This window comes from Arvicola amphibius, chromosome X (assembly GCF_903992535.2).
Source record: "Arvicola amphibius chromosome X, mArvAmp1.2, whole genome shotgun sequence".
NCBI lineage: Eukaryota > Metazoa > Chordata > Mammalia > Rodentia > Cricetidae > Arvicola > Arvicola amphibius.
In genome coordinates, this window is record NC_052065.1 from 64,260,466 (window position 1) to 64,283,752 (window position 23,287).

General features: G+C 40.1%; 1 protein-coding gene across 10 annotated transcripts in view; it reads left to right on the plus strand.

Moving 5' to 3' along the window:
* The window catches only part of Pbdc1 (polysaccharide biosynthesis domain containing 1), a 45,604-nt gene that overhangs the window by 21,469 nt on the left and 848 nt on the right, over positions 1-23,287 (plus strand). For 2 of the 10 annotated variants that reach the window (XM_038317406.1, XM_038317410.1), the window contains exon 7: positions 1,164-1,252. The exons of 2 other annotated variants lie outside the window; for them this stretch is intronic. In XM_038317406.1, the coding sequence (XP_038173334.1) occupies positions 1,164-1,252 (89 nt within the window). Of the gene's footprint in view, positions 1-1,163; positions 1,253-2,256; positions 2,453-11,519; positions 14,233-19,321; positions 19,500-23,287 lie in introns of those variants that run through there. 6 more of the 10 variants (XM_038317407.1, XM_038317409.1, XM_038317408.1 and 3 more) reach the window with 6 other exon arrangements.

Sequence of the window (23,287 nt, forward strand, 5' to 3'; positions counted from 1 at the left end):
GAATATCTTGATGTCTCTTGTGGTTTGAAAGAGCTGTCCCACAAAAGTCTCTGGCATTTGAATGCTAGGTCCCCAGCTGGTAAAAGTATTTGGGAAAGATGAGGTGTGGCCTTGCTGAAGGAAGTGTGTTACTGGGAGTGGACTTTGAGATTTCAAAAGCTACATTGTCTTTGCAGTGAGCTCTCTTGGCTTCCTGCTTATGGTTCAAGGTGTGAGCCCTCGGTTCTCAGATTATGGGTGAATGTGTGAGCCCCCAGCTCTCAGCTTATGGTTTAAGGTATAAACCCTCGTCTCTTAGCTTATGGTTCAAGGGGTGAGCCCTCGGCTCTTATCTTATGGTTCAAGGGGTGAGCCCTTGGCTCTTAGTTTATGGGACAAGGTGTGAGCCCTTAGCTCTTAGCTTCCAGCTCCAATCCTCATGCCTGCCTGCTGTCATGCTTCCCTGCCATAATGGTGTTATATTCTTATCTTTCTGGAACTGTAAGCCTCACATAAACCCTTCCTCCATAAATTGCCATGGTCATGGTGTTTTTATCACAAAAATAGAAAAGTAACTAAGACACCTATAAGTATTTTTGTATTTCGTTGTAGTTCCCATTAAGGCAATATAAGAATCAATTCAGGGTCTGGAGAGATGGCTCAGCGGTTAAGAGCACTGACTGCTCTTCCAGAGGACCTGGGTTCAATTCCCAGCACCCACATGGCAGCTCACAGCTGTCTGAAAGTGCAGTTCCACGAGATCTGACACCTTCACATCAAAGCACATAAAATAAAGTTAAATAAATCATTAAAAAATATTTAAAAAAGAATCAATTCATACTTCCTGGTTTACTCTTACGTTTAAGGGGCATATAATTATCAGGCCGTGGTTTATGTGTAATTTTGGGTGACAGTAGTCGGTAGCCTTTGAGTGCTTTACACAACTCACAGTTTGTGTAATATTCTCAACTTTGGTTGAGAAACAGGTGGTTTAAGAACTTGTGAGAGCTTGTGTTCCTCCTGACCCGTTTCCGTTTCTCCTTAGACTTAGTTTCCTCAGATGATCCTTTGTTTTGTGGAGATAGAAGAGGATATGGGTCTCTGAATCTGTCTGTCTGTCTCTTTGAATCTTTCTTTTGTTTCAGTGTTCAGTCTAGTTGAACCTTTTTTCTTCTGTCCTGCAGACCACCTTACTGTTAAGGAGGAAGGCTGCTAAACTGAGATTTGGCTTTCATTGCCTTAAATCTACAGGGATCTTGAGTCCCATCTTCAGGTAGGAAGCCAATATTGATATTCCTTCTTCACTAACAAGGTCTTTGATCACCTGAAACCTAATCATTGACAATGGCTGCTTTTTCACTAATATTTAGTTGTTTCAGAGAGGAGGGTAAATTCATGGCATCATCTCTGCTGGCAGTTCTCTCATGTTATATGTTCAATACCATGACTTGTATTTCTAATTTTTTAGATCAAAGAGTGGCTGGACATACAAGATTATCACAGTACTGCTCTCAACATACGTGTCAGACATAGAAATTAATACGGTCTCAATTTTCTGTGCTACTTAATTTGCTCACAATTATTATCATATATAAGAAACCACAGGGGCTGGAGAGATGGCTCAGAGGTTAAGAGCACCAGCTGCTCTTCCGAAGGTCCTGAGTTCAATTCCCAGCAACCACATGGTGGCTCATAACCATCTGTAATGGGGTCTGGTGCCCTCTTCTGGCCTGCAGGCATACACACAAAACAGAATATTGTATATATAATAAATAAATTTTGTTTTAAAAAAAAGAAACCACAGTGGCAAATCCATATATGTAAGAGAGAAAGGGCTCCTGGAGAAAATGTTGATTTTATTTGCAATATGCCAGTTATTTAATGCCATGAACCTAAAACACAGTTGAGAGAAATCTCTCATAAGAGTTTTTTGCACACACACATATACATACACGACTTGAAGTCCAATCATATTCTTCCCTCTTTCAAATTACTGCATTAGATACTTGCATGTAAAACTTTAGAAATACATAATGATGGCATTCTCAAGCCACAAACTCTCCATGAGTACCTTTCCCCCCACTCAGCCTATCTAAAAGAGCTTAAAATCTCAGAGCAGCCTGAACTGGCTAATTATGACAAAGAGGTAATCTTCAGTTAGAACAAAATTTTTAATATGGACCTGAACTTCATTTATCATTGTAACAACTGATTGTTGGATAACTGTTATATTTGCTTTACTGCTTTTTTTTCTTTTTTGATTTTTTTTTTTAACAGAAGGTCTTGCTACTTACCCCTGACTGAATGGAATTCCCTTTGTAGACCAGAATGGCCTTGAACTTGTGGCAGTACATATACACAATACACAAAGGAGTACTATTAAGCCACAGAAAGACTGAGATGTTGCCACTTGTGACAGTGTGGATGGAACTGCAGATTATTATGTTAAGTGAAATAAATCAATCACAGAAAGACAAGTGTCACGTGTTGCTGACATATGGAATAACTCATTGAAATTGAGAGTAGAATGGGAATGCCAGAGTCTGAGGAGAGTAGGAGGGAGGGAGGGTGCAGGCATATTGATCAAAGTTTCTATTATATGACTAAAAATTTGTGTCATCCTACTTTATAGTAGAGTAAATGTAGATAACAATAGTGTGCTATGCTTTTTAAAAAGCTAGAATGATGTACTGGCTTTTTGGGATCCTATTCTCTTGGGATCCATACCTTCCTAAGCCTGGATGGAGGGGGAGGGCCTTGGACTTCCCACAGGGCAGGATGTCTTGCCCTCTCTTAGGACTAGAGGGAGTGGGGGGGGGGGTTGTTGGGGGAGGTGGGAGGGAAGTGGGAGGAGGGGAGGAAGTGGGAATTTTGATTGGTATTATTTTAAAAGTAATAAAAATAAAAAAATTTAAAAAGCTAGAATCTAGGTTTTTAATGTTTTAACCTAAAGAAATGGTAATTGTTTGAGGAGATGCATATATTTCCTATGATTTAAACATTTCAGAATATACACATTTAATGTTATTCCATTAACATGGGATCGTTTATATGTACCAATTAGTAAATACATTTAATTTAAAATATCCTGCTGGGGATGTAGCTCAGTGTTACTAGAGAATTTGCAGGGTATAAGTGAAGCCCTGGGTTCGATCCCCAATACTGAAAAACAAAACAAAATGAAAAACAACAACAAAAATTCAGGCAAAAAGACATGGAAAATTAAGGGGACAGGAAAATAAAAAGAAGTCCCTCACCTCAGATTGATGCCTCTGGCTGCTAGAATTCCAGCTCAATAACATTTGTGTTTTTTTTTTATCTCCTCCCTTTTGCTTCCTCCCCTGTATGTGCGTGTCTTGTTTGTGTGTGTGTGTGTGTGTGTGTGTGTGTGTGTGCATGTATCATGTGTGTATATGTGCATGTTTGTATGGAGGCCTGAAGTTAACTGCTCTTTGTCATATTTATAGAGACAGTCTTTCACTGAACTTAAAGGTCCTTGATTTGGTCAGTGAACTTCAGTGATCTACCCATATCTGCCTGCCCCCAACTCGAGTGCTGGGCTTGCAGACACACACTATTGGACCTTACTTTTATGTAAATGCTAGGGATCTGAACTCAGGTTTTCATGCTTGCGTAGTAGGCACTTTACTAACTGAGTCCTTTCTGCAGTAATCTTTTATTTAAAGCTATTTTATGTTAAAATGATATTGAACTAAGCTCAAGATCTGGATGTATATGATCTTGGGTAGGACCTCATTCCTTTCCCCAGATAGTTTCTGTTCAACTTAAACTGTTAGCTTTATGTTCTGAGACAATACCTTACCTTCCTGCATTCCTGTGATCTAGACTTTCATCCAGTGATTTAGTTCATTTATGTTCCTTAGGAACACTTTGAGGATAATAGCTTTAAATAAAACTATCAAAATTGTATATATATATATATATATATATATATATATATATATATATATATATTCTAAAAGTCTGCAACTTTCTTTTAGAGAAGCATACAAGCATGTTCTGAGGTGTTTCATGCCTTCTGAGACACACACACACACACACACACACACCACAACCGCCAGACAGGGAGGGACTTGGTATATACTCCTGGTTGGCATGAAACTCATTGTGTAAACCAGGCTGATCTCACAGACACCTACCTGCCTCTGTCTTCCATGTGATGGATATAAAGGTGTGTGCCACCACTCCTGGCCTCTTTCTCTCTAAACCCTCGTGACTAAGCTTAGATTACTAATAAAGTATCTTTATTAAATCCCAACTTTGTTTCACATTGGTCAGTTCTGAAATTCTTTTCGGCAACAAAGCCACAAATTCACTTTGACCTGAGTGGAAGTCCTTAAGAGGAACTCCTCAGGCTGCCACTACTGCTGCACGTGACAGTCCAGTTGTGCCTCTTGCCTCTGTTCTGCACATTGTGGACAGTTCTATCTAATAGATGTTAAATCTTGCTCAGCTTGAAAAGGATATTTTGTGTGTACCAGGACTCATTTGAAAATATTAATGTTTTTAAAATGTGTCTTTTTAAACTCTAGTTTCACCCCCAGCATGTAAGGTTAGCAGGTCAGAAAATCCCTTGGAAGCCCTGGATTCTGACACCCTGTAGATTTCACAAGAACCTGAAAAACCAGAATTGTGACCCACCACCCAGCCACTCTCAAAGGGTCCCACCCGTGTGTGCTTTTAACCCTGCTGTAAGTTGGAACTTTGATCTAGGGGAGGCAGAAATAAATTGAGTATGATTACCCCCTTGGAAAAGTGTGAATTTTCTCTTCCTTGTCTCTTTCCCAGGCACTCTGGGAGCTCTCACTGTTTCTAAAGCTGTCCCACTCGGCTCTATGGTCCTTGTCCTCCGTTGCCAGACTTGCTGACTTTTTTGGACCCTAAAATGTAAAAGCATGGCTTTTCTTCTTTCTGTTCCGTATCTCCCTCCTTCAGACTCTGCTGGCCCTGTTGTCCTTGACCACCCTTTCCTCCCAGTATACTTTAAATTCCCTCCTTAATGAGACTAAGAATCCCAGAGGAGCTCCTCAGTTGCCATGCTGACATATAGTATAGGACCCAATGTAAGACTCCCCAATTTTCTCTAGTAACATTAGTTTAATCTTTAAATTACTGTGGGGAGAGGGCATGTCAGGGCATATACCTAGAGGTCAAAGGACAATTTGCAGAAGTTGTGGGGCCTAGAAATTGAACTCAGGCCCATGGACTTGGCAGCAAGTACCTTTAACAACCGAGCCAGCCCACCTAACCTTTAATGAACACTTTTTTAAAAAGACACAGGTATAAATAGTCTAAAAGAAATGTACTTTACTTTCACAGACATGCAGATTGAAAGCAAAGGGATGAAAAATATATTCCATTCAAATTCAAGCAAAGGGAGAAGAGACAGCTGTGCTTATGGCAAGCAAAATAGATTTGAAGTCTTGCACCAACTGGGAAAAGGGGTCATTATTTAATAATAAAATGGCCAGTTCGTATATAGTATATGCCAAGTGTAAAAACTGTAGCTAAACACAATAACACACACATGTAAACCTAGCACTTTGGAGGCAATTACAGTAGCTTTAAGCAAGTTCCCATTTCCTCTGGGCCACAGAGTGAGACCCTGTGATGGTTAGTGTTAATTGTTAACAAGTCAAAATAAGATTTTTCTGTCTTAGGTTTCCATTGCTGTGAGAAAGCACCATGACCAGAAGCAACCTGGGGAGAAAAAGGTTTATTTAACCTTACAGTTATAGTCCATCATGAAAGAAAGTCAAGTCAGGAACTCAAAACAGAAACCCAGAAGCAGGAACTGAAGCAGAGGCCAGAGAGGAACACGTCTTATTAACTTGCTCTCCTCAAGGCTTGCTCAAGCCTGTTTTCATATACTACCCAGGACCACTAACCCAGGGGTGGCATGTACCCCAATAAGTTGGGCCCTTCCACATCAATCATTAATCAAGAAAATGCCAGCCGGGCAGTGGTTGTGCACACCTTTAATCTCAGCACTAAGGAGGCAGAGGCAGGTGGACCTTTGTGAGTTTGAGGCCAACCTGGTCTACAAGAGCTAGTTCCAGGACAGGCTCCAAAGCTACAGAGAAACCCTGTCTCGACCCCTCCCCCCCCAAAAAAATCAAGAAAATGCTATACAGACTTGCCTGTAAGCCATCTGGTAGAGATGTTTTCTCAAGGTTCCTCTTCCCAGATAAATAGTTTGTGTAAACAAAACCCTACCAGGGTACCTTCTTAAAGTTGCTTTTCTCGGGATACTTTAACATAGCAACAGGAAAAGTAAGTAATACAGATCCTAGCTCAAAAGCAACAGCCAAAAGTATATGTCAACTGTAAACATATATGAACTCATCACTGGAGCACCTAAATATGTATAAATATTAGGGGATCTGAAGGTAAAGATAATAGTATAGTGATTATACAAAAAATTCCTCACCTCAAAGGGAATATGAAATAGTTTATTCTGGATCCAATTTTGACTGGCAATGACCCAGAAACACAGATTTAGGTTATTCCACATACTATGTTTCAGTGTGGTAACAGTTTCGTGAACCCTTATAGTCACAGAATAAGATAATTATAACTGAAGACAGTTTTCAGTATATATAGATGGAAGCATGAGGTAGGCAAGTTACAGCAAAGTGGGGAAATCTTTGCTATAGGCCTCTGCTATATGGTGAAATCCTATATAATTTCAGCAACTGGGGATCACGTATTCAAATATATGGGCCTATGGGACCACACTCATTCAAACCACCACAAGTATGGGTCTTGACCTGTTGGGGCAGCTGGCCCAATCCCTGCGTTCAGGGGCATGGCTGCCCCAGGGGAGAGGGGTATCTTTAAAAAGAACTGGGTGGGAGAGGGGCGCCCTGTTTTTTCCCCGCGTCACCCTCTGCTTCGCTGGAGTCTTGGCTTTGTAAGTGTCCCTCTTTCTCCTTTTATTAAAATTGATTTATTCTAAAAGGACTATTTTTGGTTATTTCAAATCTCCCGCATCATTGACCACTGAACCAACAGCCTGGTCCTATTAGTTGTTAAACCAAGGAACAATATTACTTAAGAATATGCGATAAACTTCACCTTCACCTTTTGACATTTTTTTCTTCTATATAAACCCCTCAGTGGTGGTTTAAATGAGACTAGTCCACAGAAGCTCACATATTTGAATACTTGGTCCCTAGGGTGTAGAACTGTTTGGGACGGATAGGATGTGTGGCCTAGCTGGAAGAGGTGTGACGCTGGGTCAGTCTTTGAGGCTGACTAATGCCGTTGCCAGTAGCTCTCACTACCTCCTACTTGCTGATCAAGATTGGGAGCTCTCAGCTGATTCTGTCGCCATGCCTTTGCTCTACCATCACAGACGCTAACCCTCTGAACTGTAAATCCAATTAAATGCTTTCTTTTGCAAATTGCCTTGGTCATAGTAGAAAATATAAGACAGCCTCTCAATGATGTTTATAAGTTTATCTTCAACGTGTAAATATTTTGACCTTGCTTCTACTAATTGTCATATCATTGGGAGTAAAGATTTAGAATTGGTGTTTGCTTAAAGGTCCAGAGGAAGAAACAGTCTAAATTTTCAGGGGGAAAAAGCTCCAAACTGGCAGATGATGAATTTAAATGAAATCTTTATAATCTTTGAGGCTTTTGTCTATTTTTTGTCTAGTATCTTTACAAGTTAATATATGTTTGTGTACTATGTCCATGGTACCAAATTGGTTTGTAGTGAGTAATCATATAAATTAAAATTGATAAATTAAAATCTCTTTTATTTAACATGACTTTAGCAAAGATCTTTGAGACTGCTAACATATTTTTTTTCTGAGTTGGTAGTCAATCAGGGTTGTATTTGTCTCTGCTAGCTCTTTAAGATTTGATGTTCAATTGCTCTAGGCCTTTTGGCTAAAATCAAATGAAGATAAAATAGCCAAAACAAGGTATTGTGGCCTTTAAGATGCTGGGTTAAAAAACATTTATTGGTATTTTTCTTCAAATATAGCAATTTATCGGAGTTTTCTTTGACAAAGAAATAATTTACAGTAGCGGCTCTGCTTATCCTCCATTCTACTCCTGTGGGTAGCTGTTGAGATTTGCAGCTTGTGTGGCCTAGGGTCTTTTCTATTAAACTCTAATAAAAATTATCCCCAAGCTTCTGTTTTATAAATGAGACTAAGAACCCCCAAGTCAGACTTCCATCAAGGTAAAAGCAGCTGGGTAAGACTGTAGCAGATACCCTGCCCTGCATGCCCTCCCCACTTCCAGCAACTTCTCTTTTTTGTACATGTGATAAATCAACACCTTCCAATATATGTTGGCATATATTGAGCATCGCAGGGACACCCTGCAAAACTAGTATGGGGCCCCATGCATGCTGGTCGGGAACTGTTACCTTCCTGGATGTCCTAAGAAGTGAATAGTCTTGCCAAAGCAGATAACTTATGTAAATGTGTTTGTCCCCTCCTGATTTATGGGGAGGCAAGCTTGTTTGTGGAACTGGCTGAAAACGGTGGTGGTACCTTTCAAAGCTGTCTCTTTGGTGTGGAGTTTGGGGTATCTGTGAGGCTAGTAGGAACTGCCATTAAGAAAAGAATGTGCCTGCAGGTTTAATGATTAAATATTTTCTTCAATAAAACTTGTTTTCAAGCTTAGGGAGGAAAAGAACCCCAAGTTGGGACTCTAGTTCCGCTGATGTCACTAAGGAAGTACTCCACCACTGATCTAAATTCCCAGCCTCCCTTTTACTAGGTTGCCAAGGCTTGCCTTGAGCACACACAGAGCCCAGTCAGGCCTTGCTTTTCCAAGCAGCTGGACTTAATAGGCTTATGCTAACAGGCTTGACTAAAACCAAATATACAACCAAGAAAATAAAAATAATAAAATAAAAAATATAGGTTAAAATATAAAATATCACCGGGCGGTGGTGGCGCACTCCTTTAATCCCAGCACTCGGGAGGCAGAGGCAGGCGGATCTCTGTGAGTTCGAGACCAGCCTGGTCTACAAGAGCTAGCTCCAGGACAGGCTCTAAAGCCACAGAGAAACCCTGTCTCGAAAAAACAAAAAAAAAAAAAATAAAAAAAATAAAATATCAATGTAGTGGTACTTTGATAACTAATCAGTTGTGTTTATCTGTTTTGGTTAGAGTATCTGTATATGGGCACATATTTTAAATTTTAGAATGGTAATCTAGCTTACTTTTTACTTTGGATCCAGACAGTGCCTCCTGCATAGATTAGAACCTCCTGCTTTTATTCGCCATTCTTTTGTGCTTCTTTGCTTGTTTTTTCGAGAAGGGTTTCTCTGTGAAGCCTCCAACTCAGTGATCTGCCTGCCTCTGCCTCCAAAGAGCTGGGATTAAAGGTGTGCACCACCACGCCTGGCTATTTGCCATGCTTTAAATTCAAACACTCCTGCTTTTGAATAATATATATGACTTGAATTATGGATTACTGCTTCTTCACCCAGAAGCTGGTTTACTTGCTCTGCACCACACGACCCACTTGGCTTTTAAGTACCTGATAATGCATATTGCAATCTCTTCCTCTCTCTGGCAGTATCTGGCCACTTTTCCCTTTGCACATTTTTTGGTTATTGTGTGTTTTCTTTTCTTTTTTAATTGTTTATGTCATTGTCTTTTGAGTTGCTTTCAATTTTCTAGTCTAGTGTCCTTGGAGTTGCCTCTGTGTCAACATAACTTATTGTTCACCAAGTGATTAGACAGAGGTGGTGTCTAAACACTGTGCCTGTGTGCCCGCCGACCTTTACTTAGGAGGTAAATGCGAGCGTACTCAAAGTTCAGGCAGTTGATAATGCTGCTTTGACATTTGCTTTCTACTTGGGCAAGGACTCATTTTCATCTAGGGACTTATGTGGTATTTGAAATTTTTATTTTTATAAATAATATTGAGGTTTGCTTTCATATTAAGTTAACTTGTTTAAAAACAGTTTGATCTCTTTGGGTTTAACTTTTAAGCTTCATGAGATGAAGGTAGAGTAACAATTACTTGAGATTTTTTTTTTCTACTACTGAGGGGGAAAAAGCCTCTCTAAATTTCTTAACACAGTTTCCAACAAAATCTCCTACTCTGGATGGTTGGTCTTTTCTGGGCATGTATTGATTTTGGGGACTTTTCCCCCAAAAGAATCTGTGCATGCATGCACTAATCAGAACTAAGCTGAATAATTGAAACCTACGGCAAATGTGTGGCATTCGTACCTGGAATCCTAGCATTCGGGAGGTTTATGCAGTTGGTATGCCATGAATACCAGGCCAGCCTGGGCCACAGAGTAGTACTCTTGTCTCAGTCCCCTTGTATTTGGTATTCTCTCTCTTGTTTTCTCCGCTCTAGTATTCTGCACAGGAAGTCTCCTTACCTTGCCTTCTGTGAGTTTATAGCTTCCTCTAATCATTTATTCCCAAGTAATAGTACAGTTGTTCCTATCCTCTAATTTTGTGTTATTTCTCCTTTCTTTCATTAACTGGAATATCTACTCATATAATTTTCAATAGAGTGTTGGAAAAATTCCAAATCTCATTTTATTACAGCCCAAATAAATCCTGCACTTATTAGGATCAATCATTCCCAATTTCTCTCTCAACCCCATTCTGAGCAACAATTAATATGTTTTTAATCTCAATGCATTTAAGTTTTTTTCTAGGCATACACATACACACATATAACTTCCTTTGTTTAACCCAATTATCTTAAGGTTGGTGAGGATGCAAGAGAAACCCTTATATACTGCTGGTGGGAACGTAATTAAACCACTTTGGAAATCACCATGGGGAGAGGGGGTGCCTCAGAAAACTGAAAGTGGAACTCACACAAAGAAAGTCAACTTACTAGAGGTTTCTGGATCATTATGCCATCTCTTCTGCCTCCCTCTTCTCTTTTTGAGGGCTACTATGATTATCTTGGGTTCCCTGGTATAAATGTTATGTTTTAAGATCAGGTTATTAGCAACCTTAATTTCATCCACTACATTAATTTCTTCCTTTTCCATCAAACATAATATGTTTGTAGGTCCTGGTAATTAGGATGTGGTTGTATTTCAAAGGATGCTATTCTGCTACCCTGTATTGTGTCAACTTTTGCTCATTATATCACTTACTATTATGCTACTAGGTTATACAGATTTAGAATTGTTATGTCTTTATAATGTAGTGACAATTTCATGACAATATAATGGTTCCATGTATCTCTTATATGTTTATTTAAATAAGTTCATGTTCCCTAATGTTATTATTACCACAAAACTTAATTTTGTTAGTGCTTTTATGACATTTTTCTATCGTTTTACCTTTAATGTTTCTCTAATATCATATTTAAGATGATATTTCTTGTAGGTGACATTTTTACTTTTCTAATTTCATGATGTTTGTCTTTGTCTTATTTCTTGTAGTCTCTAGCATAATCATATTTAATATAATCATTAGAGTATCTGGTATACATATATTAACTTACTCCTGTTTTCTATTTGTCTCACATTCTGTCTCTTGTATTCTCCTTTTCAAAATTATTAGGGTACCAGCTTTTACTTCAGCTTCTAATGATGGCCTTTACCAGTTCCTTACCTCGCTCTATGCAAATTTGTCTCCATTCTTCAAGACTTTGAGCAGGCACAGGCAGTAATCTCAGCATCCCAGGAGGCTAATACAAGAGGCCTGCCAGGGAAACAATGTAAGTTCAAGATCAGCCTGATTAACTTAGCAAGACTGCTTCACAATTTAAAAATAAAAAATGGGGGGGGGGCTCTAGCACAATGCAAAAGCAAAACTACTGACTCTTAGTATAGTTTAACCAAGTGGGCAGGATTTGTTGACAAAAGCTCTGATCTATCCACTGATCTGAACTCTTGAACAAAGGCTGACCACTCTATGTAGGAGCAGCACAGCAAATATGGTATTAAAAAGAACTTGAAACTTTTGTCTTAGCCTTTTATAGGAGTTTCACAAGGGAGAAAATTAGTTTTATCTCTTGTTTACTCAGAATAGCACACAAAACCACAAACAGTTGTTCTCAATCTATGGTTTTATCTGTTGATTTCAGCATTGTCTTAGTGTGTGTGTATGAGGGGTTGTTTTCAATAGAATGGTCTTGGGGCTAGCCACACATGCTATATGTGTAGGCATTGTTCTGAATCAGGTGTATGAATGGATCACAAAGGAAAAATAGGGAACATGCTACATCAGAATATTGAAAGCACAGTATAACTGATTACAATGTTTTTCTTAGAAATTAGTTAATTCTGAACAGGTTAAGTAAATAGTATGTAGGCAGGATGTAAGCAGATACTTAGGATCTCATATACATTTAGGCAAATGTTTTATCATTGAGCTATATTCCTGGCCCTATGGAATGTTTTTCCTGAACATACTTCAAACATTCTGTTTGAAGCTTATCGTCACAATCAAACTTTCACTCGACCCATAACAAAGTTAATAATGTGCTTTGAGATAATTTATAACTATAAAATACTTGTTTTAGGCCCCTAGGTTTTGAAACATATTAACATTATATTATACATATAAATGAAATATAGTCTCATCTTTATGCTTATTATTATTGTGTATTATTGACTTATTAGTTAAAATTGTTACTTTCATTTTTCCCCAGATATTGTAAAGACCTTAGAACATTTTATCTCCATTTCCCTTTCCACCTTTTAATGCTATTCAGTTTGTTATGTAATTGAGTTAAGGACATGGCATTTGTATATTGGTTGTATGTTATTTACTTATTCAGAAGAGGTTAGAATTCATTAGCTCAAAAATCTGTTGGTTGTAGGGCGAGGTTTTAAAAGCCTGATGATGACACACTCAGATATTTATATATTCAATTACTACAAGTGTAGCATGCTGAGATTTTTAGTTATTCAGGGGCTAGGCATACTACATCCACTATGAAAGTACACCAAACATTTGCTTACCCTAAGAAAGATAATTTCTGGGCTAGAAGAGCACAAACTACTACTGGCCTCCAGAGCTCCGATCCAGAAATCCCCTCATGCTTCTTAGCATCGTCTAGACATGTAAGTCTAATCTTGCATCTTACTCTGATTCTCTTCTCCCTGTGAAGTCCTTGCCCGCTCTCCTTTGGGTTGATTCCCTTCCTTTATCCTTCACCTATAGCCCCTGGAAGGTTTCACTCTCAGACAGCCCCCACCTCTGAGCCTGCTTATTTCCCCACTCTCAGTATGAAGACCTGTCCCTGTTGCTAACATGAAGATCATTGTGTGCTACTGCCACCTCGTGGTTATCTTCTCCCTCCCTTAAACATAACTACATTATTGAAACTAGCAAGTAGTAAAGAAAAAAGCAAACTGCTGGGTTCATCTGGCCAATTGGAAAACTATTTGGCAAAAACAATCCTGGAAGGCCGTGAATGATTGGCAATCACATTTTGGGGCGTATATGCACCACTTAGATATACATGTTTTGTACTCCGGTCTCCCCTTGTGCCTCGTGAACCTGGCCAAGTAGTAGCACCACAGTTTGCAAAACCTCACACAATTGGAATTGGTTTGTGGATGTCTACCTGTCTAAATATGGGGGTGTCAATCAGCTGGCCTTGGTTTCATGACAGGTAGGCAGTGGGCCTGAATAGGATAAAGGTAGAATACCTGCCTCTCAACCAAGAATGGCTTGCCTGCTGACCCCATAATGAACTATGGTGAGAGGGTCTCCCTGCAGTTGGGATAATTATTTGGGGCACTCTGAGATGAGAGGACATTCTCATCCCTGTGGATGTTATGGCAAATACATGACAGTAAAGCTGAGGCCAGTTTCCTAAATCTAACTGTAGTAGGTACTGCTGTAGTTTACCTGTGATTGGATGCACTTGCTTTTGCGTTCCAGCTGGCATCATTCCAGTCCTTCTTCCAAGGGATACTGAGGCTCCATTGTTTGTGTCAAGCCAGTCGAAACATTACGTTGACCAAAGATAAAGTTTTATTCCTGTCCCTTTGAGGATTCAGCAGAGATGACCAGCTTTCAGAATCACCAACCCAAACCACCAGTTGTGTGTTGGACTTTGTTGTAGATTGCTTCTTACCAGGACACTGTATGGAGAAAGGGTGGGGTCTTAGACTTTGTGGGGGAAACAAGAGGGGAGGGTTTCAGGGAAGAAAACTGCTGTCCTCTAGGAAAATGAAGCACAGTATCATCATGATAGTAATGAAAATAGATATACTTTATTCTCTCTCTCTCTCCCTCCCTCTCTCTCTCTCTCTCTCTCTCTCTCTCTCTCTCTCTCTCTCTCTCTCTCTCTCTCTCTCTCTCTCTCTCTCTCTCTCTCTCTCTCTCTCTCTCTCTCTCTCCGTGTGTGTGTGTGTGTGTCCAGCTATTGAAAAATATCTCTTTGTAAATGTCAGTAGAGGCAGGAGGATCTCTGAGTTTGAGGCCAACCTGTTCTACAGACCGAGTTCTAGGACAGCCAGGACTACACAGAGAAATGCTGTCTCAAAACAAGCAAACAGGCACAATTTGTTAATGCCTCCAGTCCTAGAATTTGCCAAGAGTTTGGATCTAGGAAGACATAGCCTTTCCCCCAAACTCAGTCTTTTTTATAAGTACTTAAGTATTGAATCAAGCAAAGAAGTGGCTGCCCAGCTGTATGGAATGCATCTAGTTAGAAGCAAGTTTCAATAATCAGGGTATAAAGGAACAATTGGTTTTCACAGCAAGATCTCTCCTTTTCTCTCCCTCCCTCTCTCTTTGACTCTCTGGTTCCCTCCCTCTGGCTCTCTCTTTCTCCCCTTCCCTCCCCATCCCTACCTCTAATATGTTTCAAGATTGTGATACAGTGTTATTAACAATAGTAACCATGTTGCATAATCGATCCCTTGAGTTTATTCCTTTTATCTAACTGCAATTTTGTATCAACATTGTCCATCTTTTCTTGGGTCCACCTGACTTCCTAACCCCTGTTAGCCACCTTCAACGTTCTAGTTATGCTGGTTCAGCTGCTGTGATGTTAGAGTCTAGTGGGCTGCTACTTCATATAAGGCCTCTTAACAGACTTCAAAGCGTCAATATAAATTGCTAGCTAGAGTCAAATCTTCCTCAATCAGCTTGGGTGGGATTGATTGTTCAGCATGATCATGTGGAAAGTCCAGAGGCTGAATTCAGTCCACCCGGTTGTTTCTCCTGGGGCGTTCTGACAAATGTAAATCTTCTATACTAGTATTGATGGCTAACATGAAAACAATTTAGTAGCTTGTGTCTGCTCTAGATTTAATAAAAACTCACAAAAAGTGAACCCAGAGTCAAACGCTGCCTGTTAGTTCTAATAAACAGTACCGTGTTTGGTTCTAATCAGTTACTACAAACAAATGACACTATCCCACGCTTAAGGCAAACAACCCATTCACAGCCAAGACTCTGCTTACCTGTGAGCTTGGAGATGAAAAGGGAGGTTACAGAGGACTCTGAGGGAGGGTCTGAATTAGATGATTCCTGTTAAGTCAGTAAGCAAATTACAGTACTTCTGTGGGTTAACTGTTCCAGAGACAGTCTTAACTCCATGTGTGCCTCTAATTCTCCTAGTGGACCCTTACTTCAGTACTGAAGGAACTAGTGGTGGCTGAAGGATGTCTCCCTGGAAGACAGACATTCTTTTTTTTTTTTAAATTTTTTAACATTTATTTATTTATTATGTATACAATATTCTGTCTGTATGCTTGAAGGCCAGAAGAGGGCACCAGACCTCATTACAGATGGTTGTAAGCCACCATGTGGTTGCTGGGAATTGAACTCAGGACCTTTGGAAGAGCAGGCAATGCTCTTAACCACTGAGCCATCTCTCCAGCCCCCCAGACATTCTTTTTTTAAAGGATTTTTAAAAATATAATTTCTTTTATTCTTTTTTAAAAAGAAAACAAGCTATCTTTTTTCATTATACATACCAATCCAAATTCCCACTCCCTCCCCTTCCTCCCATCCACTCCACCTACCCCCTCACCCCACCCCTATCCATTCCCCAAAGAGGGTAAGGCACATTGCTTTGGGGAAGGTCCAAGGCCCTCCCTACTATATCTAGGCTGAGCAAGGTATTCAACCAAAGAGAATAGGTTCCAAAAGCTAAAACAATCAGTTGGGATAAATCCTGGGTTGATATAAGCAGGAGCAGGAAGTTTCGAATCTGGCTGGTCTTGAACTCAAGAGATTTGCCTGCTTCTGCTTCCTAAATGCTGAGATTAAAGGCATGTGCTGCCATGTCCAGATTAAATTTTCTTTTTACAAAACAATATTATTTTAAATGACAAATGGTAATTGCATACATTTATGGAGCATTGTGTCATGTTTTGATACATGTATAAAATATGGAATGATTAAATTAAGATAATTAACATGCCACTTCATTGTTAATATTTTATAGTCAGATATTTAAATTTTAATATTACTTCTAAATAGACACAATATTATTATTTCTACAGTCATTCTGCTTTGCAAATAGTCTCAGAATTTTTTCTTCCTGTGAGTAACTTTCTATTATCCTTTGATCCCAAACTTCCTGCTCCCACTCATATCAACCCATCCCTAAACTTCTGGAAATTAGCATTCTATACTCAGCCCCTATGAATTCAACTTTCAAATTACTACATATGACTGAACACATGAAACTTTTGTATTTCTGTGCCTGATTCATTTTACTTAGCAGAATAGCTTTCAGACTACAGATTTATCCATGACAAAATTTTATTTCAATTTTTATTTTTGATGGTTGTGGCATAGACATACATGTGTTCATTGGCATGCATGTGTATGCACGTGCACACGTGTGTGTGTGCGCGCACACACACACACACACACACAAACGTTATCCATCTAGTGAATACAAACTGATGATTTTGTATTTTGACTGTTATGAGTAATGTTGCAATTCTATCAGAGTACGGATATCTCCTTAACATACTAAATTTCATTTTGTATGTATGTATTTGTATATCTTTCCATACAAATATGTAAATACATCCAAATATGTGAGTACAGTTGTGCTTGCCAGCACAAGCATGTATAGAAGCCAGAGGTTGATGGTTGGTATATTCCTCTATTCTTCTTCTTCTAATTTCTTTTCTGTTGCTATAATAAAACACCCTAACCAAAAGCAACATAGGGGAGGAAAGGGTTTCTGTGTAGGTCACAGTCCATCATTGAGGAAAGTTAGGGCAAAAACTCAAGGCAGGAAAAATGGAGGGATGCTTGCTTGCTTGCTTGCTCACAGGCTTATTCTCAGTCTCAGGCCTTAATACAGCTCTGGCCTACCTGCCTAGGGACATAATGCTCACAGTGGACTGGGTCCTCCTACATGAGTTAGCAATACAGATAATGCCCCACAGACAGGCCACTCTGATCCAGACAATGCTTCAGCTGAGGTTCCCTCTTCCTAAGTAACTCTAATTTTTGTTAAGTTGACAATAAAAACTAATCAGCATAGCTATCTGCATGATGCTGAAGAAAGAGATAGGAGTTCTACATCTCAATCAGCAGGCAACAGAAGAGAGAGTCACTGGGCTTAGCTTGAGCATCTGAGACCTCAAAGCCCACCCCTAGTGACACACTTCCTTCAACAAGCCACATCTACTCCAAAAAGTCCATATGTCCTAACAGTGCCACTCCTTATGAGCTTGGGGGCCATTTTCATTTAAACTACCACACCACCTTTCTCCTCAAACTCCTCCTTTATTCCCCGACTCCATCTCAAATTTATAACTCTTTTTCATTGTTATTTCTCTCACTCTGTGTATGTGTGTGTGTGTGTGTGTGTGTGTGTGTGTGTGTGTGTGTGTGTGTGTGTGTGTGTGTCTGTGTATACATATATTTTTCTAGGGCACTCATCCCCAGATTTGCCTCCCACCCAGTAACTCTTCATCTACGGGTGGGGCCTTGTGAATTTTTTTCCATTCGTGTGGTCTGATGGAGGAGTGTCTTTGTGTTAATTTCATTGGTTAATAAAGAAACTGCCTCGGCCCTTTAATAGGACAGAAAATTAGGTAGGAGGAGTAAACAGAACAGAATGCTGGGTAGAAGGCAGTGAGGCAGATGCTTCAGGCAGTCGCCATAGTCAGTCGCCATGCTTCTCCTCTCCAAGACAGAAGCAGGTTAAGATCTCTCCTGGTAAGCGACCACCTTGTGGTATTACACAGATTACTAAATATGGGTTAGTCAAGATGTGACTAAGAAGCTGAAACTAATGGGCCAGGCAGTTTTTAAAAGAATACAGTTTCCGTGTAATTATTTCGGATGTAAAGCTAGCCGGATGGCGGGACGCAGCCCCATTGCTCCATCTACAGATTGGCACTCCAATGTGGTGACTAACTCCACTTAAAACCCTGAGAGTGCGTTAAATAAAGGAGAGAGAGAGTTTAACACAGCTTTTTGCTGTTTGCTAGTGAAAAGACGCTCATTTTCAAGGGTGGAGGTTCCCCCCAAACTCAACAATCCGAACCAATAGATGCAATCAGCAAGAGGTTTCTTTATTGATTACACAGGCGTCTGTGGGTGAATCAGTAGCTCTCACTAACTGACCACACTGATCCAACTTTTTATTCAGCTTTTATAGGTTTACAGGTTACATGGGGGGGCATAGTAACAGTAATTCTATTGGTAGGGGCTTGGGTCATCTTGGGGACAGTCCCATTTGTCTGTTCCCAGGTTTTCTTGCAAGGTATACTTCATCAGTTTGACAACTGTGATAAGGTAGCCTGGGAGCTTAGTCCAGTCAGCTAATCTTTGGACCAGATGTAACCCATAAAATATGCTGCTGTGGCACCATTTGTCCATAACGGAGACAGTGTCTGACCCAAAGGTCACCTATCTCTGTCTCCTAAAGGTTAGCTCAGTTCATGTCTGTCATTTATCAGGACTGGCCGGGACACCATTCTCAATTTATAGGGGGGAGTTCTGGTCTTGTAAATGAAACAGCCAGTCATAAAATGACCTAAGCTTCCCAAACACCTGAGAAAACAGCTCCCTGTGAGTGAATGATCCTTGATCTGCTGGGAAAGCTGCTGATGGTCTATTCTCATACATACATACATACACACACACACACACACACACATATATATATATATATATGTATATATATATACGTATATATATATGTATATTCCTCATTTTTGGAATCCATATATTTATTTATTTCTTGGACTCTTCATTAGGACGTGCCATAGAGAGATTTCCTTTTTCGGCCGGCAATAGCGGCAGAGAAAATGCTGAGTCATTTTTAAATGCAGCTTCCTGGCCTGTGCCGCCAGTGCAAACTCTGGCTTTAAAGCATTTCAATGGCTTTTATAGGACTGGATGTTTGTGTTCCCTCTCAGGATCGGGAGGAAAGTAGCTGAGACCATGCCCTTGGCTCAGCTCTTTCTGCCTGAGCAGACGTCGGAATTAGACTTGGTCAGGCGGGAGAGCATGGCGGATTCCTGCTGCCATACAGAGAGATGTTTCCAGGCTGCACCGTGCTCTGCGTGTCAGATTTGGCTGTAACTTGGATGGAAAGAGCTTTTGTGCTGCATGCTCAGTCTCAGAGTTAAAGTGCTGAGTGCGGCTCCTACCTGGCGGCCCCAGAGCTAGCAGAAAATGGTATGTCCTCCATTTTGAAATTGGAGAGAGGTGGAGCCAATATCCAGAACAGCTCACCAGAGCTGCAACTGATTCAGTCACAAGCGGCTCCGCCATGTTGGACTGGGCATGGCAAGCACACAGTACCTGTTTTTGACCTAGAAATTTCACAGCTTAGAGTCTTAAGGACTTAGCGATGTAAAGGCGCAAATCAAATATGTTTCTCGACAGTAAAAAAATTACAGATTTGATGGAAGAGTGTCTATGTGTTACTTTCATTATTAATAAAGAAACTGCCTTGGCCCTTTAAGAGACAGAAAAATAGGTAGGCGGAGTAGACAGAATAGAATTGTGGGAGAAAGGAAGCAGAGCTGGGGAGACGCTTCAGGCAGTCGCCATAGTGAGTTGCCATGCCTCTCCTTTCTGAGATGGATGCAGGTTAAGATCTCTCCTGGTATGCCACCCCTCGTGGTGCTATATAGATTACTAAATATGGGTTAGTGAAAATGTGAGTTAGCCAATAAGAGGCTGAATCTAATGGACCAGGCAGTGTTTAAAAGAATACAGTTTCCTTGTAATTATTTTGGGTAAAGCTAGCCGGGTGGCGGGACACAGCCCCGCCATTCCTTCTATAGATTGGCGCTCCAACGTGGTGACTAAATCCACTTAAAAACCTGAGAGGGCTTTAAATAAAGGAGAGAGAGAGAGAGAGAGAGAGAGAGAGAGAGAGAGAGAGAGAGAGAGAGAGAGAGAGAGAGAGAGTTTAACACAGCTGTTTGCTAGGACGTGCCGTAGAGAGATTTCCTGTTTTGGCAATAGCGGCAGAGAAAAAGCTGAGTCATTTTAAAACGCGGCTTCCTGGTGCTGTGCCACCAGTGCAAACTCTGGCTTTAAAGCGTTTCAATGGCTTTTATGGGACTGGATGTTTGTGTTCCCGCTTGGGATCAGAAGGAGAGTGCACTGAGACAGGGCCAATGGCTCAGCACTCCCTGCCTGCACCTGGGCAGATGGCAGAATCAGGCTTAGGCGAGTGGGCGAGCATGGCGGATTCCTGCTGCCATACAGAGAGTTGTTTTCAGACTGCACGGTGCTCTGCATATCAGATTTTATTGTAACTTGGATGAAAAGAGTTTCTGTGCCACATGCTCAGTCTCAAAGTTAAAGTGCTGAGTACAGCTCCTACCTGGTGGCCCCAGAGCTAGCAGAAAATGGTATGTCCTCCATTTTGAAATTGGAGAGAGGTGGAACCAACATCTAGAACAACTGGAGGCTCTGCAGCCCAGATCTGCAACTGATTCAGTCACAAGTGGCTCCGCCATGTTGGACTGGGTGTGGCAAGCTCACAGTACCTGTTTTTGACCTAGGAATGTCTCAGCTTAGATTCTTAAGTGCTTAGCGATTTAAAAGCACAAAACAAAAGTGCTCCTGAATAGTAAAAAAATTACAGACTCACAATAGGACAAATTCAGATATAAAAGACATTTAAATGGATCACAGTGTTGGATGAATGTACGTAGGCTTGAGAGAGAGAAGAAAAAATATAAAAAATAAAGTTAATGCCTTTAAAAAAGGGTAAAGTCTTTAAAGAGACAAAATAAAGTAAACTGATAGAATAAAAAATAAGCCACGTAAAAATGGAAAATTCACAGAGAGTCTGGATTCTTTGTATTATTGTGTTTTCTTTGAAATTTTTGACAGTAAAGGAGCTAAGTACAGAGAGACATTTCATTATATGGGCTGCCAGGCTAGACCAGAATGGACATCTTAATGGTATGATTTCAGAATTTGGATCTAAGAACATGATGCTTTGGAAAAGAGGGTCTTCTTTTGTTTTCACAGAGGATGACACCCTGTGGATTGCTTCTATCCCAATATGGTATGATAGACCACGCCCTCCTGAAAGGTTGCTGTGAACACCCTCAAAAAATTACTTCACTCAACTGCCGACTGAGATGAACCTGGCACACAGATTACACCATGAAAGGTCTGATTAACAGTGCCCCCATTCAGCAGGAAGCAGTTTGGAGAGAAAAAATTATGCCCATATTTTCAAATATAGTTTATAAATGTTCTTTTACATTTAAAGGGGGATATGATATAGATATGAATGATTTGCATTGGTATGGATTTTAAGGTCAATTTTGTTATATGTATATGTATTTCTGATATAGATTAAGGTATTTTGATTGTGTAGTTCATTTTAAAAACTGTAATGTATAATTGGGGAATATAGGTTGTTAATGGATACTCATCAATAATAATAATGTAGTCATGTTAGTTAGATTTTCTAGATATATAGAGATATATTTTAGTTAAATAGGCATTCTTCATATCTTTCAAAGACTACAGAACATGGCATTTAAGATTTTTAATAACTTAGGGCTTTTCATGACAATGAGACACGTCTGCTCCTGGCAGCACCAATCTACTTCAAGAGGAAGATGGGCATCGAAGAGGCTCCTTATGGAGTTTGATAGCCATTTGGGCAAGAAACTGCTCTTGCCTGGACTGTTGCATAAACTGGACACAAAGAACCCTCAGAGAGAGGACTACTGAACTTGCCTAAAGGTGAGATGATCTTTCAGGGTTCCTGATTCATGAAAGAGTCTGCGAGACATTCTTCAGGACACAACAGAAAGTGACTGAACAGTATTTGGAATTTCCTGCTTCATGGAAATGTCTACTGGACACTATGGGGCTGAAGACCGAAGATGGATGCTCCAATGGTACAGAGGAACTTTGGGTGACTTTCCAGGCAGCGCGTGTCTCTGTCATTTCTAGAGTTTGAAAGTTGCATATTTCTTGTTTACTTAGGTAGTATTATATCCTTTTGGAGTCTTTGATGGAGTTGAAGAATAAATAGTTATAGCTCTCCTTAGTTATAATAAAAGATAAAATAGATCTAAATATTGTAACTGTAATTCTTGCTTGATAACTGTTTTGTTATATGTAATTTTACTATGTTAAAATTAAAGCCTTTCTTTTTTGTTTAAACAGAAAAGGGGAAATGATGGAGGAGTGTCTGTGTTAATTTCATTGGTTAATAAAGAAACTGCCTCGGCTCTTTAATGGGACAGAAAATTAGGTAGGAGGAGTAAACAGAACAGAATGCTGGGTAGAAGGCAGTGAGGCAGACGCTTCAGGCAGTCGCCATAGTCAGTCGCCATGCTTCTCCTCTCCAAGACAGAAGCAGGTTAAGATCTCTCCTGGTAAGCGACCACCTCATGGGTTAGTCAAGATGTGAGTAAGAAGCTGAAACTAATGGGCAGTGTTTAAAAGAATACAGTTTCCGTGTAATTATTTCGGATGTAAAGCTAGCTGGATGGCGGGACGCAGCCCTGCTGCTCCATCTACAGTGGTTCTCTTCACTGGTGTTGTCTTTATGTAGTTTTTGTTTAGGCAACAACATTGTTGAGGTCTTATAGCTGCAACACTGGAAGTTATTTTTAATCATGAAATGCACTGTTGAGCTGCCTGCAGATTGTGTAGTGTGCCTTAGTTTCCCAACTTTTGTGAGCTGTCACCCATGTTATGGGAGGCTTTGGTGGTGCAGCTGTCTTTGAGTTATTTCTGCTTCTATAAGTAACACCTTACCTATACTCTTAGATGTAAGACCAATAAAACTCATTAGCTCAATGAGATGGACTTGGGTGACATTTTTTCTCTTGTCATTTCCCCATCTGAGGCAAGTAGGCATTTCTTCACATCTCTCCAGGAGTAGTATC